Below are 19,752 nucleotides of genomic sequence, written 5' to 3'. Positions count from 1 at the left end.
ATAGCTTATGTATCATGAGATGAATTTTATACATCTTTTTGAAAACCATGTATATTTTTTCAATAATGACAATGGTGTTGTAACTATTACATTGGCAAAGTTTAACAATCAAGTGATTTTTCCTATGATGTATACAATTGTCATTGATTTACTGTCATCAATTCACGCTTGTCATTTTTGCATCTTTATTTTGTAAACAATACATACTATGGATGATGGAGTTAATGGTTATATTGTCTTGTGGGTGACTATTTTGTGTCTATATCTACCCTTGCACTTTTTTTCAAAGGTGAATCAATTAATGAACATTCAATATGGTTGATGGGTAGCAGGGCATTCAATGTCCTGGCACCAAAAAAAATTTCTCTCCGTGTAGCTAATAAGGCTCTGCAGCATCGCTATAAATGTCGCTATAGATGGCTTGCAAATATCGCTATAATCGTTGCTATAACCGTCGCTATATAGCGACGCATCAAGTGACCGTTATAGCGACGTTCTCGTATCGACCTTGTTAGCGACGGTCTTAGCGACGCCGGGGGTTATAAAAACACCCAATGTATTTCCGTCGCTAACAGCGTCACAAGAACACACAACCTCTTGTAGTTCTAGCATCTGCTCGATCACTGCTTTGATGGGCACCGTGTTTATGTCGCTTACACAAAGATTTGCTACAGGGAATGACCTCCAGCCATGTTGTAGCATGCGCATGTGTTGTATGAAAAATCCGTGAGAGAATGATAAGGGACACATCATGTCGCCCACGGTACGCCCATCGTAGTATGGGAATATCGTGATCCAAGGAGCTTGTGTAGTATCCCAATGCACCTTACAATGGAGGGGTGAAGCGTTTTGCATTTCTTGCTCTGTTTGAAATCTGTCAAATTTCACCTCACTCCCTCCCTTGTAACATTTTCCCACATATGTAATGTGGTCTGGAAAAAATGAGATGCCTTTGATGGTCTATAGTGTGCACACATTGAAGGAGCCTGCTCCAATCCTCATACCTTCTACCAAGGCTGTTAGAAAATAAGACGTAGCAAATAGATAATTGAGTAGATTACTTATTGGAGAGAGACAAATTTATATACACGAGATTATAGAGTAGAGAGAGAGAGAGAGTACACGATATACGTGGTTCACACCAATAGTTATGTCCACGGGAAAGCAGCCACCAATGGCTTTATACTTCAAAAAAGAAGTACGTAGCAAATAGATAATTGAGTAGATTACTTAATGGAGAGAGACAAATTTATATACACGAGATTATAGAGTAGAGAGAGAGAGAGAGTACACACGATATACGTGGTTCACCCAATGTGGGCTATGTCCACGGGAAAGCAGCCACTCAATGGCTTTAGTACTTCAAAACAAGAAGTAGTTTACAAAGGGATTATACCCTTAATGGAGCTCCCGCCTTGCTTCACTCTCACCACCTCACACTCACCTTGTTGCATCAACTTCACACTATGAAATGTGTGTAGAAATGGCCTCCTTTTATAGGCCAAAAGGGCTGCCCTCTCTTATGAGAGACAGCCATGTGTAGCCGCCCTTGTGCGAATAAGTCCAAATCGGACCCTCCAATCCGCTCATGTGTGGCCACCCTTGAGAAGACAAGTCCGCTTTTGAATTCGGCCACCGGCCACCGGCCATCGGCCAACCGACCAACCGACCGGTTGTTTTCCGACCACTTTCCGGCCGCCGTCCGGCCATAATATTCCGGTGAAAAAGAATATTCCACTGTGGTAAAAAGGCCTTTAAAGTTGCCCCTGATTCTTGTCCGTGAAAATTTTGGTTTCTGATGAGTGATTTTCCTTCACGCACGATGGCTTCTCCTCATAATGGGGGCATTACAAATGTGCGCTTTTACCACAGAAAATTACAAGGGTAAATCAGGCTCCATACTTAACAATCTCCCACTTGGAGACTGATCTCCAAACCAAACCTGTGACTGCTTTCCATTCTGGCTACTTATCCTTGAATGCCGATTGAAGATGAGCAAAAGCTCAACTTCTCCTTGTTGACCACCTTTGTAAACATGTCTGCAGGATTTTCACTTGTATGCACCTTTCCTAGCTTTAGTTGTCCCTCTTCCAAAAGAGTGCGTATGAAGTGATATCTCACCTCAATGTGCTTTGTCCTTGAATGAAAGGCTGAGTTCTTCACAAGATGGATAGTGCTTTGGCTATCACTGTACAAGACACAATTGTCTTGTTTGAATCCAAGCTCTTCTAAGAATCTGTGAAGCCACAGAATTTCTTTGCTTGCCTCTGTCATTGCTACATACTCTGCTTCCGTGGTAGAAAGTGAAACCACTTTCTGCAGCTTTGAAGCCCAGCTTACTGCTGTGCCTCCAACCGTGAACACATAGCCAGTAGTGCTCCTTCGAGTATCTTTGTCACCTGCCATATTTGCATCAGCATACCCTTCTAGAAAAATATCAGTTCCTTCAAGATACAAATCATTTGTTGTTGTCCCTTTTAGATACTTAAATATCCACTTCACATCTTGCCAATGCTCTTTACCTGGGTTTTCCATGAACCTTCTCACAACTCCCACTGCATGTGCAATGTCTGGCCTTGTCCAGACCATAGCATACATTAGAGAAGCTACCACTGCAGCATATGGAACTTTAGACATATAGGCTATCTCCTCTTGTGTATTTGGATACATATCCTTCGTTAGTTTAAAATGACCAGCCAAAGGTGTAGAAACTGGTTTTGCATTTTGCATTGCAAACCTTTCTAGTACCTTCTTGATGTAATCTTCTTGAGATAGCTTTATTGTCTTCTTCGTCCTGTCCCTTGATATCTTCATACCAAGTATCCTCTTTGCAACACCTAAATCTTTCATTGAAAAATATTTGGACAGCTCCTCTTTTAGGTCTTTGATGTCCTGCATGTTAGCACTTCCAATCAACATGTCATCAACATACAACATTATGATGATGAATTTCCCATCTCCCAAATTCTTCGTGTAGACGCAATGATCCGAGTTGCATCTTGTGAATCCATAATCCAACATCCATCGATCAAACTTCAAGTACCATTGTCTTGATGCTTGCTTTAAACCATACAAGCTCTTTTTTAATCTGCAAACCATTTTCTCCTTACCTTTTACTTCATACCCCTTTGGTTGAAGCATGTAGATTTCCTCCTCTAAGTCACCGTGAGGAAATGCCGTATTTACATCCATTTGCTCGAGATTTAGATCATGAGCAGCCACAAGGCTTAAGACAAGCCTAATTGAGTTCATTTTTACAACATGAGAAAATATTTCATTGAAGTCAATACCTTTCTTTTGAGAAAAACCTTTTACCACAAGCCTAGACTTGTACCTTTTCTTCCCACCTTCTTCTTCCTTCAGCTTGTACACCCATTTGTTTTGAAGTGCCCGCTTACCTTTAGGCAACTCACCCAACTCCCATGTTTGGTTGCGATGTAGTGAGTCCATCTCCACTTGCATGCTCTTCATCCATTCTTCTTTGGATTCATGTTGCATAGCTTCTTCATATGATTCCGGCTCTCCAGAATCTGAGATCAAGAGATGGTTGAAGGAAGGAACAAACCTTTCTGGAGGTCTACTTGCTCTTGTAGATCTTCGGGGAATAGGTTGAGGCTCCTCATTTGGTTGACGTTGTTGCACATTGTCACCGTTTGCAGTCCTTGAGTCTTCACGTCCTCAAGCTCCATGTACTCATCACCTGTTTCTTTTGTTTGTTTTCTTTCCAAGTAATCTTTGTACATATTTTGTTCGTTAAAAATTACATCCCTACTCCTTAAGATTTTACCATCTTCAGGATTCCATAGGCGATACCCAAAGTCTCCTTCTCCATAGCCAATGAAGAAACACTTTTTGGACTTTGCATCTAACTTTGATCTTAGGCTTCTATCTATGTGCATGAAAGCCTCACACCCAAGCACTTTGAGAAATGCATAATTCACCGGTTTACCTGTCCATGCCTCTTCTGGAACTCCCCCATCCAATGCCGTTGAGGGTGACCGATTGATTAAGTACACAGACGTGCTTACAGCTTCCGCCCAAAGCTCAAGCGGTAGGCCTGCATGTAGCCGCATGCTTCGTGCTCGTTCCATGATTGTCTTGTTCATCCTTTCCAAAATCCCATTTTGTTGAGGTGTCCTTGGGGTTGTCCTTTGCCTTCGAATGCCATTGCTAGCACAAAAGCTTTCAAAAGCTTGGCTGCAATATTCGCCTCCATTGTCGGATCTGAGGCATTTAACCTTGGTACCTGTTTCATTCTCCACAAAGGCTTTCCACCTTTGAAATATGGAAAATACATCGGATTTATTCTTCATGACATAAACCCATGTTTTTCTAGTCGCATCGTCTATGAATGTTACATAGTACAATGAGCCACCAAGTGATGGTGTACTTGCAGGACCCCAAACATCAGAATGAACCAACTTAAGTTTTTTATTTTTTCTTTCATTCCTGATTTTTGAAATTTTACCCTCTTTTGTTTACCATAAACACAATCTTCACAGAACTCTAAGTCCACTTCTTTCAAACCTGGTAGAAGCTTCTTTGTTTGAAGGATTTTCATTCCTTTGGCACTCATATGCCCAAGTCGGTAGTGCCACACCGCACTGTCAACTTTTGTAGTTGCTGCACAAGCTGAAGGTTGCGTGCTAACAGTACACAAGTAAAGTGTACCGACTTTTTCACCCTTGGCAACCACCAAAGATGCCTTTGAGATCTTCCACCGTTTGTTTCCGAATGCAATGTTGTGACCTTCATCGTCCAATTGTCCTGTAGAGATTAATTTTTTACGAAGAGAAGGAACATGCCTAACATCTTTAAGCTTCCATTCATTTCCGTTAGCAGTTTTGACAGAAACTGTACCTTTGCCGACAATCTCACAAGCTTCATCATCTCCCAAGTATACATACCCAAAATTACCTTTGGTGTAGTCTTGGAAATGTTGCTTGTGTGGTGTCGCATGGAATGAAGCCCCGGAATCTACTATCCAGGAATTAGACACATTGTCTAATGAGAGAATTAGAGCATCTTGCTCTACTTTACCTGCCACATTGGCCTCCGATGTTGGCTTGTTGTCTTGAGACTCTATCTCCTTATTCTTCTTGGACCAGCAATCCTTCTTGACGTGGCCCTTCTTGCTGCAGTTCCAATATTCAAGAACTGACTTTGTGCGTGACTTGCTCCGCCTTGAGCGATCACGACCCTTTTGGTTTTTGAACCTCTCCTTAAGCCTTCCTCTTGTTTCCACTGATAGTGAAGCACTTGTTGATTCTCCTGTGATTCTCCTTCGCATTTCCTCGCTTAGGAGAACACCCACAACATCATCAAACTTAAGAGTATTTGTGCCAGAGATAGAATTACTTACAGCCATCACAAGGCTGTCCCAACTATCCGGTAGAGATGATAGTATAAGGAGAGCTCGCACTTCGTCATCGAAATTGATTTTCACTAATCGAAGTTGACTTATGTTTGTGTTAAAGTCATTTAGGTGTTCTGCAACTGAACCATTCTCTGCCATCTTTAAATTGAACAAGCGCTTCATAAGAAATACCTTATTGGATGTCGATGGTTTCTCGTAGAAGTCGTCAAGTGACTTCATCAAGTCCTCCGTGGTCTTCATCTCCGAAACATTGAAGGCCACCGTTGATGCCAAGCTTAACCGGATTGTTCCCAGTGCCTTTCGATCAAGGACAATCCATGCTTCATCTTCCATTGTTGCGGGCTTCTTCGCAAGACCGCCTAGTGGCAAATAGAGGTGCTTCTGGTAGAGATAGTCTTCAATCTGCATCTTCCAATGTTGGTAGTTTTTGCCGTTGAACTTCTCAATCTTGAGCTTCCCTTCCTCCGCCATAACTTCCACTCAATTCAAGGAATCCATTCCTTGAGATGATTTTAGCTACGAGCAAACCTTGCTCTGATACCAGTTGTTAGGAAATAAGACGTAGTTAAATAGATAATTGAGTAGATTACTTAATGGAGAGAGAAAAATTTATATACACGAGATTATAGAGTAGAGAGAGAGAGAGAGAGTACACACGATATACGTGGTTCACCCAATGTGGGCTACGTCCACGGGAAAGCAGCCACTCAATGGCTTTAGTACTTCAAAACAAGAAGTAGTTTACAAAGGGATTATATCCTTAATGGAGCTCCCGCCTTGCTTCACTCTCACCACCTCACACTCACCTTGTTGCATCAACTTCACACTATGAAATGTGTGTAGAAATGGCCTCCTTTTATAGGCCAAAAGGGCTGCCCTCTCTTATGAGAGACAGCCATGTGTAGCCGCCCTTGTGCGAATAAATCCAAATCGGACCCTCCAATCCGCCCATGTGTGGCTGCCCTTGAGAAGACAAGTCCGCTTTTGAATTCGGCCACCGGCCACCGGCCATTGACTTCCGAGCACCGGCTATCGGCCATTGACTACCGGCCATCGGCCAACCGACCGGTTGTTTTCCGACCACTTTCCGGCCATAATATTCCGGCAAAAAAGAATATTCTGGCAAAAAAGAAGTCTCGGGGGCCTCCGCCCCCGAGGCCTTTAAAGTTGCCCCTGATTCTTGTCCGTGAAAATTTTGATTTCCGGTGAGTGATTTTCCTTCACGCACGATGGCTTCTCCTCATAATGGGGGCCTTACAAATGTGCGCTTTTACCACAGAAAATTACAAGGGTAAATCAAGCTCCATACTTAACAAAGGCTTCGTGAGGCATGCCGACAAGATGAGTGCACTTTGCATTCAAAGCAGTGCGCATGATTGTGCCGGTGCCGCTGGCATTGGATCGACCTCCCAAAGCTGCTTGCGCATCTTGGGCCATCTTCAATCTCTTGGGTAAGGCTACTTGGTCCTCCGCTTTTACACGCTTCATCTTTACCTTCTGTTCTTTCCACAATTTATTCCAGAGCTCTAATTTTGACATGTCGCAGGCAGATGGGATATCTTCCTTTAAGTCTCTACAACATACTTTCATATTGCCCAACACTGTCCTCACCTTGTGGTGGGGGTCAAATTTTGACATGTCGCAGGCAGATGGGATATCTTCCTTTAAGTCTCTGCAAGATACTTTCATATTGCCCAACACTGTCCTCACCTTGTGGTGGGGGTCAAATTGTCGTATCCCAGTTGGAAGCAACAACTTGTATTGGCCTTCAAGTTGCAACCTGCGCTCTGTGTTCTCCCATATAGCACTAGTGATGTCTTTGATGTAGACACCACTTTCACTAATCTGTTGTATGCGATCAACTGCACATGATGAGATTGCAAAAATACATTCTTTACGAATGGTACGTATAATATGTTTCTTTTGATCTGGCGTCATATTTGCACTGGACAATAGAAAAACAACATATCAAATACAAATTCATGGTTGCGAATGACACTAACACTCTCACACTATCTAAGGTAAACTCTTAACCACCACTTGAAGACTTTAACAAATGTGTAAGAAAATATTGATAAAAATTAAAAATAATCTTCACTTAAAATTGCAATTTGTTACACATGTAAAAAGCAGTTCAAACAAATGGTTTTTAAGAACTTAATTCAGATCAAACAATACATGTTAACAGTCTGACACATTTCAGCATACATTGAATTTTTAACTTATATTTTTCTTCGTGCGCACATACTAATTCAAACAAAGCACACACTGACTTAAAAACTTAAAAAACATTGGACGTATACAAATTGGACTAGCAAATTGTGTTCACACACTTTTTTACATAGAATTTATGTCAATGTAGCAATCAAAATGCGATGATAATTGATGCTCTTTAAAAAGATACAAAAGAATATTTAACATGCAAACTATGTGCATTTAGATTTTTTACAGAGAATTTATGTAAATTAAGCATTAAAAGTAGCGATAATGCTTGAGAGTCCTTTAAAAGATTAAAAAAGAATATTAAACATACAATTTGTGTGCAAATACTTTTTTACATGTAATATATATAAATGGAACATTTAAAATAGCGATGATTGATGAATAATGTATTCTTTTGAATATGATTAGCTAGTATATAATTTCAAATGGACAGTTGAAAACAACAAAATCAAACAATTCATACATTTTGTACATGAAATAATCTTCACAGCCACGTTACCGACCAAGTATGTCATATACTTAATACGTAAAAAATTAACTGCACATGCACATACAGTTATATGACATTCATACGGCCGGGTTAACGACCTGAACGCCACATTTATGCACAAACAGATGCTTCTAACAAATGACACTCTATTAGCCGCGTTACCGATCGAGTGCCGCCTGAATCTAAGGAAAAACAATGGCCTGCATATGAACATCATATAGCCGCGTTACCGACCGATGCCCATATGTTTTTTGGTAAAGGGGAAGGGAAGTTGAATTACCATAAGGATACGAGATTCGTCGCGTTACCGACGTAGTACCCAGACAATAAGCCAATACTTACCACAAGGACATCATCTTCCCCATGTCATCGAGGTGATTCCCCCGTGATAAGCATTGTTCCATAGGACAGCTTACACACACACTCCCATTGTGTGGTAAGGTACATTATTATTGCCGCGCACTACAACAAAAGGCACGCTACCATACAACGCATACACACACACAACACATACCGGGATCGTGTGGTCAGGTACTCTACTACTGTTGTGCACTGCGACGTAGAGAACGCTCCGACACGACCCCTTCTCTCCATCTCTCCTCTCTCCTCTTGACGTACCTGCAAAGGTGGTCGAAAGCTCTCTCTCTCTCTCGCTCTCTCTCTCTCTCTCTCTCTCTCTCTCTCTCTCTCTCTCTCTCTCTCTCTTAGAAGATTAAAGCAAGACGAAAATACACCCAGCAGGCCCGATCGGGCCCGCATATATATAACACTGAGTGTTGAGAGGCACATGTTAGAAACTGACTCTGAATAGCTAAGTCGGATTTTGACTTATCGGATATTTACTGAGCTGTATTTTGCTAAGTCGGATGTAACTGTCTTTCATTTGCAGTCTGCTGAATGTCTTGTGACTGGGTAGGTAAGTCGGATTTATCTATATAAGTGGGGAATGTATCTGCGCAAGAGGTATCTGCTCTCTGATATGAATGTGATGATGATGGTGCAGTGCATCAACTATTCAGTGTATTCTCTGCTTACTCTGATATTTTTGAGTAGTCATGTTTACTGTGTCTGAATTGTTGTTAATGAAGTATGGTGGAGTAGATGGTTATTATTGCTGTGTATGATGTTCATGTGTTGACCTAACCCACAACACATTTGGCGATCCTGCTGGGTTAACGTTTATTTTCAAGTAATGATGCATGTCAGAGGGAGACAGGAGAGTAGGAAGAGTGTACTACACAAGGGCTCAAGCACAGGCTGGAAACATTGATCCATTTAACTATGATCATGACAATCAGCAATCACCCGATGCTCAGGGGCAGCAACCTGTAGACCAAGGAGGGGTAGGATCAGGAGCAGCAGGAGAAGAGAGAGTGAGGCAATTTATTGGAGCTTTATTCCTGGCAAGAAGAACCACCAGGAGAAGGATCCAGTTTGACCCACTTCAGGGGGCTACCAGGCAAAGACCTAGGAGACCACCACAACCCATTCCAATGGCTCAACCACCACCCAACCCAAAGGTCAAGGCAGCCAAGTTTAGAGCAGGGAGTAAGGAAGATGCTGACTGTCATGTGGCACAGTTTGAAACTAAGTGGCAGGCAAGTGGCTATCAGGTGATGTATGCTGATGGAGTAAAGATGGAGCAGTTTGCTGCCACATTGGAAGGAAAGGCCATGAGTTGGTTCAGCCAATATGGCATTGCACATTTTGCTACTTATAATGCTTTGAAGCAGGCATTTCTGCAGAGATTTAGAAAGGAGAAGACTCCGACTGATGTCCTGAGAAAACTCAGAGACATTAAGCAAAATAAGATGCTGGTTGAAGACTATGCACAGAAGTTCAGAATTTTAGTAGAAAGATTGCAGGGGAATGAAAGACCCACTAATGAAATGTTAGCAGGTTATTTTTTGAAAGGATTGAGAAGCAGCTTAAAGGGAGCAGTAGCTAGCATTGATATTGCTGGAGGTCTGGATGACCTTGTTACTGCTGCTGCAAGGGTGGAGAAGAGACTTGGCATGACCAAAGCAAAACGAAAAGAAGACAGTGACTCAGATTCAGAAGAAGCATCTGAAGACACAGATTCCAGTGGGAACTCAGATTCAGAATCACCATCAGACAGTGATGAGGAAACAGAAAAAAGAAAGAAGAAACAGAGCAGTAAGAAGAAGAAAGTCAAGCAAAAGCAGAGTATTGAGCAAGATTTGGTAGGCAAACTTAAAAAGTTTGGTTATTCTGTTGTAGCACCTAAAGAAAAAGTGTATTGTCACATTTGTGAAAGGGATGGACATAGTACTGCTAGCTGCTGGTATAATCCAAAGAATAGAGGGCAGACAGCACCTAACATAGGAAGAGGAAGACCAGAAATTGGAGCAAATCAAGCAGTACCATTTAGGGGAAGACCACCATTTCAGAGGACAAGACCTCCTAGACCTCCTTGGAGAGAGCAGGAGAACAATGATAATAGGAGACCCTGTGTGTACTGTGGTGCACCAGATCACTAGGTAGGTCCCAATTGTGCTTTATGGGTGAAGCATAGGGAAGAAAGGGGAATGCCCATTGTGAGATATAATCAGCCCAATCAACCTGAAAATCAGCAACAGCAGCAACAGCAGCAGCAGCAAAATCAGCCAGCAGCTCAGGCAAATGTAATCTTGTTTGATGTGTTTTCTCAGGATAAGCAGATTCAAGATACTGACCAAGAACAGGAGCAGCAAGGGAATGAAGAGGAACATCAATGGGCTTGTGACTGTAACCAATGTGTGCAGGAGGATCATGTTGAAGTTCTAGCAGTGACTAGGTCTAAGGATAAAGCACCTTTGGATTGGAAGGAGCAAAAAGGGGTAAGAGACCAGGTTACAAAAAGGATTGCCAAACACTAGGCAAAGCAGGTGGATATTGAGGATGACCCAAAAGAAAAGGAAGAGCAGAATAATGGGAGCAAGGAGGTGGAAAATAAACAGGATAAGGATTGGTTTGAAATACTTATTAGCTCACCTCTTCAATTATCTTTGGATGAGTTGTTGCAATTGGTTCCAGCTTTCAAAGACAGATTGTTCAGAAAGCTGCAGAACCTGAATGGACTTGGCACAATGGACAGGCAGTTTTCTCCAGCAGCAGCAAATAGAATTGATCCAGCAGATGTGGACTTTGTGGTACCAGTTATTAAAGTACACTTTCTTGGAGAAAATTTTGATGATGTGTTATTGGATGGAGGCTCTGGGGTGAATATTTTACCAGAGGCAGTGTACAAAAGAATGGAGTTGGGAGCTATGGCTCCAGCACCTTTTCAGGTGAAAATGGCAGACCAATCTAGGGTACAACCTTTGGGAATTCTCAAAGCACAGGAAATTCAGGTGTCAGGATTATCCTTTTTTGTTAATTTTGTGGTACTCAGAATGTCAGACTCAGCAGTTGCATATGAAATGCTATTAGGAAGGCCTTGGTTCAGATTGGCTAAAGTAAGACAGGACTGGGGAGAAAATGTTGTCATATTGAAAAAAGGGAAAAAGAAAGTAACCATACCTATGAGGGGAAGGAAGATGGTTCCATTAAGTGAGAAACCACTGTTTGCTCAGACTATTAATTTTGCTGATGAGGTCACAGATGACCAAGAGGAAGAGTTCTTGAAGGCCAATCCAACTGTTGTACCTGTGTTTGAAGTAGATGTGGAAAGCATGTTACAGCAAGGTAAGGAATAGGATGAGCCAGATACAGGTTTAGCACCAGGACAGACAGTGCAGGGTAAGGAACTGTTACAGTTGGTGGACCAGAAATATGCTATGTCTGATAAGGAACAGATTCAGCAGGAAGAAAAGGAGGCCAGGGATATGGCTGAGAAAATTTATGAAAAGAAGTTTGGGGCATCAAGCAGGGTAGAAAAGGAGGAGCTTCAGGAGCTGAATTTCGGAACAGAGGCAGAACCAAGAATGGTCAGAGTGAGTGCACACATTCAAGGGGAATTTCTGGCACAGCTGTTGCAATTATTGGTTGATTATAAGGATGTGTTTGCTTGGGATTATTCTCAGGTGAGAGGCATTGACCCAGCACTACATCAGCATAGGATTAATTTGAAAGAGGGTGCAAAACCAATTGTGCAGCAAAGATATAGAATGAATCCTAACTTTGCCAAACAGGTGAAGGAGGAGCTTGATAAGCTCCTCGCAGTAGGGTTCATTAAACCTGTACATGAAGTATCATGGTTGTCTCCTATACTGGTTGTGCCAAAGAAAAATGGAGCTTTAAGAGTATGTGTGGATTATAGAAAATTGAATGCAGCAACCATTGCTGATCCCTTTCCTATGCCATTTTGTGATGCTGTGTTGGATGCAGTAGCTGGTCATGAAATGTACAGCTTTTTGGATGGTTTTTCTGGTTATAATCAGATTAGTGTTGCTGAGTCGGATCAGCATAAAACAGCTTTTATAACTGAATGGGGAGCCTTTGCATACACAGTGATGAGTTTTGGGTTAACCAATGGACCACCTTCATTTAATTTTGTTGCTCATAAGGTGTTTGAACCTTACTTACAGGACTTTATGAGAGTCTTTGTGGATGATTTCTCAGTGTTTGGAAAGAAGGATAAACATCTGCTACATCTGAAGCTCTGTTTTGAAAGATGCAGACAATTCAGGATGGCTCTGAATCCTTATAAAAGTGTAATTGCTGTTAGGAGTGGAATACTTTTAGGACATGTGGTGTCAGAAGCAGGAATGGCTATAGATGTCAAGAAAATAGAAGCCATTCAAGCAGCACCAATTCCTACCAATGTTAAAGAGTTAATGAGGTTTGTTGGACAGACAAAGTGGCACTCCAGATATTTGAGGTATTTGTCTAATGTATGCTTGCCATTAACTCAATTAACAAAGAAGGATGTGGAATTTGTATGGGATGAACCTCAGCAGAAATCATTTCAGATGTTGAAGAAAATGATATCAGTAGCACCAATTTTGCAGCCACCTGATTGGTCATTGCCTTTTCATGTGTTTGTTGATGCCTCGGATATAGCAATAGGAGCTGTACTGATGCAGGAGAAGGAGAAGGGATGGTTCAGACCTGTGTACTATGCAAGCAGGGTTCTCACAGGTGCAGAAAGAAACTATCCTGTGACAGAAAGAGAAGCTTTAGGGATGGTATATGCATTGAATAAGTTCAGGCATTACTTGTTGGGGAACAAGATAGTTTTTCATGTTGATCATCAGGCCTTGTTGTATTTGATCAAGAAGCCACTTCTTACTGGAAGGCTTGCAAGATGGATGTTGTTGTTGCAGGAGTTTGACTTTCAGATTGAGCATACTCCTGGGAAGGAGCATGTAATTGCAGATTATCTAAGCAGGATTGAAACAGGTGAAGCACCTACTGGGGTAGATGATGCACTTCCTGATGCTCAGCTGTTTGATGTGCAGACTACTGTGACTGAGTCTTGGTATGATCAATTGCTGATGTTTTTGACTGATGGAACTATACTAAGGGAGTTCAATGCTGATCAGAGAAGAAAATTTGCACTAAAAACCAGACCCTATTTAGTTATTGCAGGGGCACTATATAAGAAAGGCATTGATCAAGTAATAAGAAGATGTGTGCCAGAATTTGAGCAAAGTGCAGTCTTGCAGGAAGCACATTCAGGCACAGCAGGAGGGCATTTCTCTGGAGATATTACAGGGAAGAAGATTTTGCAGGCTGGATTATGGTGGCCCACAGTTTTAAAGGATGCACATGATTATGCCAAAAGATGTGTAATTTGTCAGAAAACAGGTCAACCTGATTCAAACAGGGATAGGATGGGGGATCATCCTATTTTGCCTTTGGAACCTTTTCAAAAGTGGGGTTTGGACTTTGTAGGACCTGTCAAACCAACTTCCAAGAGGGGATGCAGATACATTTTAGTGGCTACAGATTATTGCACTAAGTGGGTAGAAGCAGTAGCATTGAAGGATAATAAAGCTTCAAGTGTGGCCAGATTTCTTTATCATAACATTATGACCAGGTTTGGGTGTCCAGTGGAGCTGGTAAGTGACAGAGGAACTCATTTTCTGAATGAAGTAATTTCAGAGCTAACAAGGACACATATGATTATGCACAAGAAGTCTACAGCATATCATCCACAGGCTAATGGTCAGGCTGAGAGCTCCAACAAAACACTGGTAAGGATTTTGAAAAAGATTGTGACAGAGAATCAGAAGGATTGGGATGATAAGTTGGATTCTGCCTTATGGTCCTTTAGAACAGCTTTCAAAGTCACTACTGGTATGACACCATTCAAGCTGGTGTATGGGCTGGAAGTTGTGGTGCCTATGGAGTTTGTGGTACCAAGTTTAAGAGTCTCAGCAGAGAAGCAGTCTCCAAAGTTGTCAGTACTACACAGGAACAAATATCTGATGCAGCTGGAGGAGGATAGGTTGGTAAGCTCTTACATTACTGAAGTCATACAAAGAAGAAGACAAGCATGGGTGACCAAGAATGTGAAATTCAAGATCTTTCAGGTTGGAGATTGGGTAATGTTGTACAACTCTAAGCTGGGACCACATCCTGGTAAATTGTCATTGAGATATCAGGGACCAAATCAGATTGTGCAGGATAAAGGACAAGGGACATTCATCATAGCTGATGTGTTTGGTACAAGAGTGGAAAAGGCAGTTAATGGTTTCAGGCTGAAGAAATTTCAGGGAAAGCCACCTCATTTGGACTAGCCAAGTGTAGCCTGTATGACTGTAATACCCCTACAGTCAGGAGATTCAGAATCAGCAAAAGGAAAAGGAAAAATGCTGGCTTGCATGGATTTGAGGAGGTCTTTTCATAGTATCCCATATAATTCACAGGTTGGAGGAAGTAGGCAGTTCCAAAGGGCACATCCGATTCAACATTGCAAATGTTGGAAGAGTACCTGTGTCGGAACTGACCAAGTCGGAATTTTTAATAAGAAATTATTAGGCCCGATTAATAACTTCGGGGAGTGTGCTGAAAAGAAGTTTCGTAGCACTTCAAGGATACTGGGTGGAGATATGTGTGCATGGTGTAGCGAGTATAATCATACATGCAACAAAAGTTCAGTACACATGCAGCAGCGCGGAGCATTCGGGTTTTCGCTTGAAGAAGCTTTATTCAGTCCGGCCATGCCGAAAGCAAAGCAATTGATGGCCATGCAACCACAGCCTGATGAGGAGCAGACCGAAGGTTCGGGGCGACGTTTGAGAAGCAAAGCTTTGACTATGCGGCTTGACGTTAGCAGTGCAGACGAAAACAGTGACTCTGCAGAAGAGGAAACGCCAACGCCGACTCCTGTGTCAGAAGGTAAGGTGATGCAAGCATTAATGGACCCTTTTATGGATTTCAAAGTTGACATAGATTGTCAGGCAGAGCGCAACTCCATATGGTTGCAGCAGGTAGGATTGTATGAGTTTGCGATTCTGCCTTGGGAAGAATGTAGAAACAATGTATATGCAAAGTCTCAGTTGGAAATACTTAGGAAGACTAAGGGGAGAGTGTCACCGCATGTGGTACTCAATGTGGAGTTGGTGTCTGAGGTGTTCAAGCTGCCTTTGCATCCTAATACACCTATTCCAAAGTGTTCAGAGGAAGCACTAAAAAAGGAGTTTGGTCCAAGAGAAGGAGGCAGGCAGTATTACATGTTAAAGAATGTGGCATATGCTAGGAGAGAGCAGCTTAAGTGGTACTTGGAGAGGCTATGCTTTATTGTGAAGTTTGATTATATGTCAAAAGAAAACTTTGCACCATTAAGCTATGCAGAGCAGGGAGGAGAAGTGAGCTGGGCTCACTGGGTGTATGAAAAGTTGGCAGCAGAGATTCATTCTTCAGACAAGAGGAAGACACAGGCAAATAGTAGGTTATGTGGTTACTTGTCAGCATTGTTTTTTTTTGCACAGAGAGTACAGAATGGTGAAGCAAGGTGGCCTGTGAAAGCAGAAAAACTGGTGCAGGAGAAGCAGCAGCCAGTTCAGATTGAGCATCCCATCATGGTGCATTCTGAAAAGACAGGATTTGTGAAGTTTAATGCTAAGCATATGGAGGCTTATGAGGATTTGGTGAAAGCCAAATATACTCCAGGAGAGGCCTTTGAAGAAATCACAGCAAAAATGCAGTTTGCAGAATTTGGCACCATGGATGTTGATTCACCAATGCAGGTAAAAGCAGAGGAAACACCAATAAAGCTTGGTAAGGCTTTCACATTATCCAACAAGAGGAAGAAGTCAGAACCAGTCAGCAGAGTGTTTTCCAGATTAGACTTTAGTGCTGAGGAAGTCTCTGGAGTATCAGTAGATACTGGGAAATTGGACAGTGATAAAGTAGTTCAGATGCTGCAGCAGGTGCAAGAATTTGTGAGGCAGCAGAATAATATGCTGAAGGTTCAGAGTATGCAAGCTGAAAGGAATGCAGAAAAATTGATGGAGTTTAAAGGACAGGTGTCACAGGTGAAAGAGTTTGAAGAGCAGATAGCTATGATGAAAGTAAAGTATGAGCAGGATATGGAGGAAACAATGGGGAAACAGAAGATGGAGTTAGCAAAAGTGAAGAGATCATTGGGGGAGTTTAAGCAATGGACTGAGAAAGTGGAGGCAGCGGTTGCTTTGGAATTGGAAGACATGGCAAAGAGGAATGCAGAGTTACAGGTCACTGTGGAGATGCAGAGGTTGAGATTGGAACCTTTGCAGATATTAGAGCAACAGATGTTGGCACAGGAGGAAATTAGCTTGAGTGCAGTATTAATGAAAGAAGGAGAAGTGTCTATTCTCAAGCAGCAGTTAGCTTTGGTTGCACAGGAGATGTGGCAAAAGACCAAGGAAAGAATGAGATTTGTCATTAAGTATCCATATGAGGTGCTAAAGGCAGGGTTAGTGCATGAGGTAGAAGCACAATTGTTGAAGGAAGTGGAGGAATTGCAAAAGGAGAGAGACTGTTTGAAGCAGCAAGTTCAGCAGATGGAAGAGAATAAGAGACAGCAGCTTGCAGAGGCAGAAAAGAAAGAGGAGAATTTTACTAGTAGTTTTTTGATGCAGGATGTAGCTGAGGAGAAAGTGGCAGAAGAGCAGATTGATACTGTGATTGTAGATAGAGCACAAGAGGTGGAAATGGGAAAAGCTGATGCAGCAGAATCAGATGCAGTAAAGGAAGCAGAGCTGGTGGATCATAAAGTGAATGTTGAGGACCAGAGTAAGGAAGAAGCTGTACAGCAGAGGGTGGATTCCTGATCAAGGGATATGTGAATCCGGGTCAGATTTCTGCGAAATCTACCACCGGGGCGTGCCATGTGTTGAGAGGCACATGTTAGAAACTGACTCTGAATAGCTAAGTCGGATTTTGACTTATCGGATATTTACTGAGCTGTATTTTGCTAAGTCGGATGTAGCTGTCTTTCAGTTGCAGTCTGCTGAATGTCTTGTGACTGGGTAGGTAAGTCGGATTTATCTATATAAGTGGGGAATGTATCTGCGCAAGAGGTATCTGCTCTCTGATATGAATGTGATGATGATGGTGCAGTGCAGCAACTATTCAGTGTATTCTCTGCTTACTCTGATATTTTTGAGTAGTCATGTTTACTGTGTCTGAATTGTTGTTAATGAAGTATGGTGGAGTAGATGGTTATTATTGCTGTGTATGATGTTCATGTGTTGACCTAACCCACAACACTGAGAGACCGCCGGGCTTTTTAGTAATCCCAATAGGCCCGCAGGGAAAATGGTGAATCTCCGCGGGCCCACAGGGGATACTGAAAAGCCTGGCGGGAATTTTTTGGGTTTGCAGGTCACTATCGACTGGGTTCTGTGTGATTATGTTTACTGTGATCATGTAAATGTGTCAATAAGACCTTGTGATCATACAAAATTTGACGTAATTACGTAAATATTAAATCCCTGACTAGAAGAGGAATACATTATTAGATATACGCATCCCTAAGAAAGTGTGGAAAGTTGCTTTTGATCATACGCTTTTTTTTCTAACAAATTAAGATGGTAGGATATTCAATTTAGCTCTTTTCCAGTTATATCTAACTATAAATTCTCCTGCAAATGGAGGTACCAAGGTGATCTCCATGTTTAGGTAGCACATTTTTGTAAGCAAATGGAGTTGTCAATACATTTAACTTTAGAGAAGGTTATTTATCGTTTGATAACATGAATATCATGTTGTTCATGCAAAAAAAGGCCCAACAAGAGACTCAAGAACTACATAAGTACGTCCTTCAATGTAAAACTAAAAGTGCGGTTCATGACCTCATGTCACATGCCTAACGTAATCGCATTGATAGGCAGCAAATGCCTAACATGAGGTATCAGTCCACAAGCAATGATAGAGAGGCACCCCTCGTAAAGAACATCGTCAATATCCATGCCTAACAAAGATTTCTACTGATAGGCTACGGATGCCTAACATGAGGTATCGGTCCACAAGAAATGGTAGAGAGGCACCCCTCATAAACAACATCCTCAATCTCCATGCAAAGTCAATGTTGTTCCTCCTCGATGCTTGCCGTCCCAAGGCCACCGCATCTCGTAAACACGTCCAGATTCAACATAATCCTATATATCAGTAGATAGAGCTTGAAGAGGACAATCTAACTGTCAAGCCTCCGTCAATTTTGGATCTTGTTTGCAAAAATTTATCCACACACCCGTTTTGGTAGAGGGAGGTAAAGTCAAACTCCTTATAGGGCCTCTTTGTGAGTCTAATTTTAACTTAGTGGGATTCTTACATACCTTTTTTAGGGGGATTGTGTTTTTGGGAGCTTTCGTTTTTGTGCATTTGCAATCATCCTTTTTTTTTGCCTTTTAAAGCTACCCTAGATATAGTGGGCAGCTTAGCTGTACTACAAAGGTTAGCTCTACGTGAGGTTCTCTCTCTCTCTCACACTTAATAGGTGCAATAAGAGAACAAGAATACGCCAGAATTTTATGAGGCATGTCAATGCTTTCAAGGAGTTAACTAGTTATGAGTATATTCATGAGAGCATAGCAAAACCTAATGACATCATTAATAAATGATGTTAACTCTTTGTGAACTTTTTAAAGCAATGCACCTTATTCCCACAAATGAAACCTTTTCTCAAATTTAAGACACTTTATTCCCACAAATGAAACCTTTTTTGAAATCTCTTGAATCCACCTTATCGTCAACAATGGTCATTGCAGACGTGCTAGCGAAGTCGGTGAGACATGTCAATGCTTCTTGGGAACTACTTATGAGTTCATTTATAAATGGTGTGAACGTCATTCTCTATGAACATTGGATGCATCTTGCTCTTAAACGTACCGAAGTAAAAGACAAATTGTAGAATGTTTCAAAAAGAATTACATAATAATATAGAGAGGGGTAGGAGCTATCAAATTATGAATGCCAAAAGTGCAATGAAATACATGTGGTCATATGTTTGCACAAGATATCATGTTGTTCATGCAAAAAAAGCCCAACTAGAGGCTCAAGAACTACATAAGTACGTCCTTCAATGTAAAACTAAAAGTGTGGTTCATGACCTCATGGCACATGCCTAACGTAAATCGCATTGATAGGCTGCAAATGCCTAACATGAGGTATCAGTCCACAAGCAATGATAGAGAGGCACCCCTCGTAAAGAACATGGTCAATCTCCATGCCTAACACAGATTGCTACTGATAGGCTACGGATGCCTAACATGAGGTATCGGTCCACAAG

General features: G+C 41.8%; 1 protein-coding gene across 1 annotated transcript; it reads left to right on the top strand.

The window, feature by feature from the left end:
• The first annotated feature begins 15,142 nt into the window (after nt 1–15,142).
• LOC147418566 (uncharacterized) lies at nt 15,143–17,293 on the top strand. Its single transcript, XM_086506845.1, has 3 exons — nt 15,143–15,367; nt 15,971–16,129; nt 16,229–17,293. Exons 1-3 carry the CDS (start codon nt 15,143–15,145, stop codon nt 17,291–17,293), a joined length of 1,449 nt encoding a protein of 482 aa, XP_086362971.1.
• The last annotated feature ends 2,459 nt before the right edge of the window (nt 17,294–19,752 follow it).

The sequence above is a fragment of the Adiantum capillus-veneris genome, chromosome 30 (assembly GCF_014529385.1).
Source record: "Adiantum capillus-veneris isolate H3 chromosome 30, ASM1452938v2, whole genome shotgun sequence".
Taxonomy (NCBI): domain Eukaryota; kingdom Viridiplantae; phylum Streptophyta; class Polypodiopsida; order Polypodiales; family Pteridaceae; genus Adiantum; species Adiantum capillus-veneris.
The sequence above is the reverse complement of the archived record's forward strand: the minus strand, read 5'-3'. Positions and strand labels throughout refer to the sequence as shown.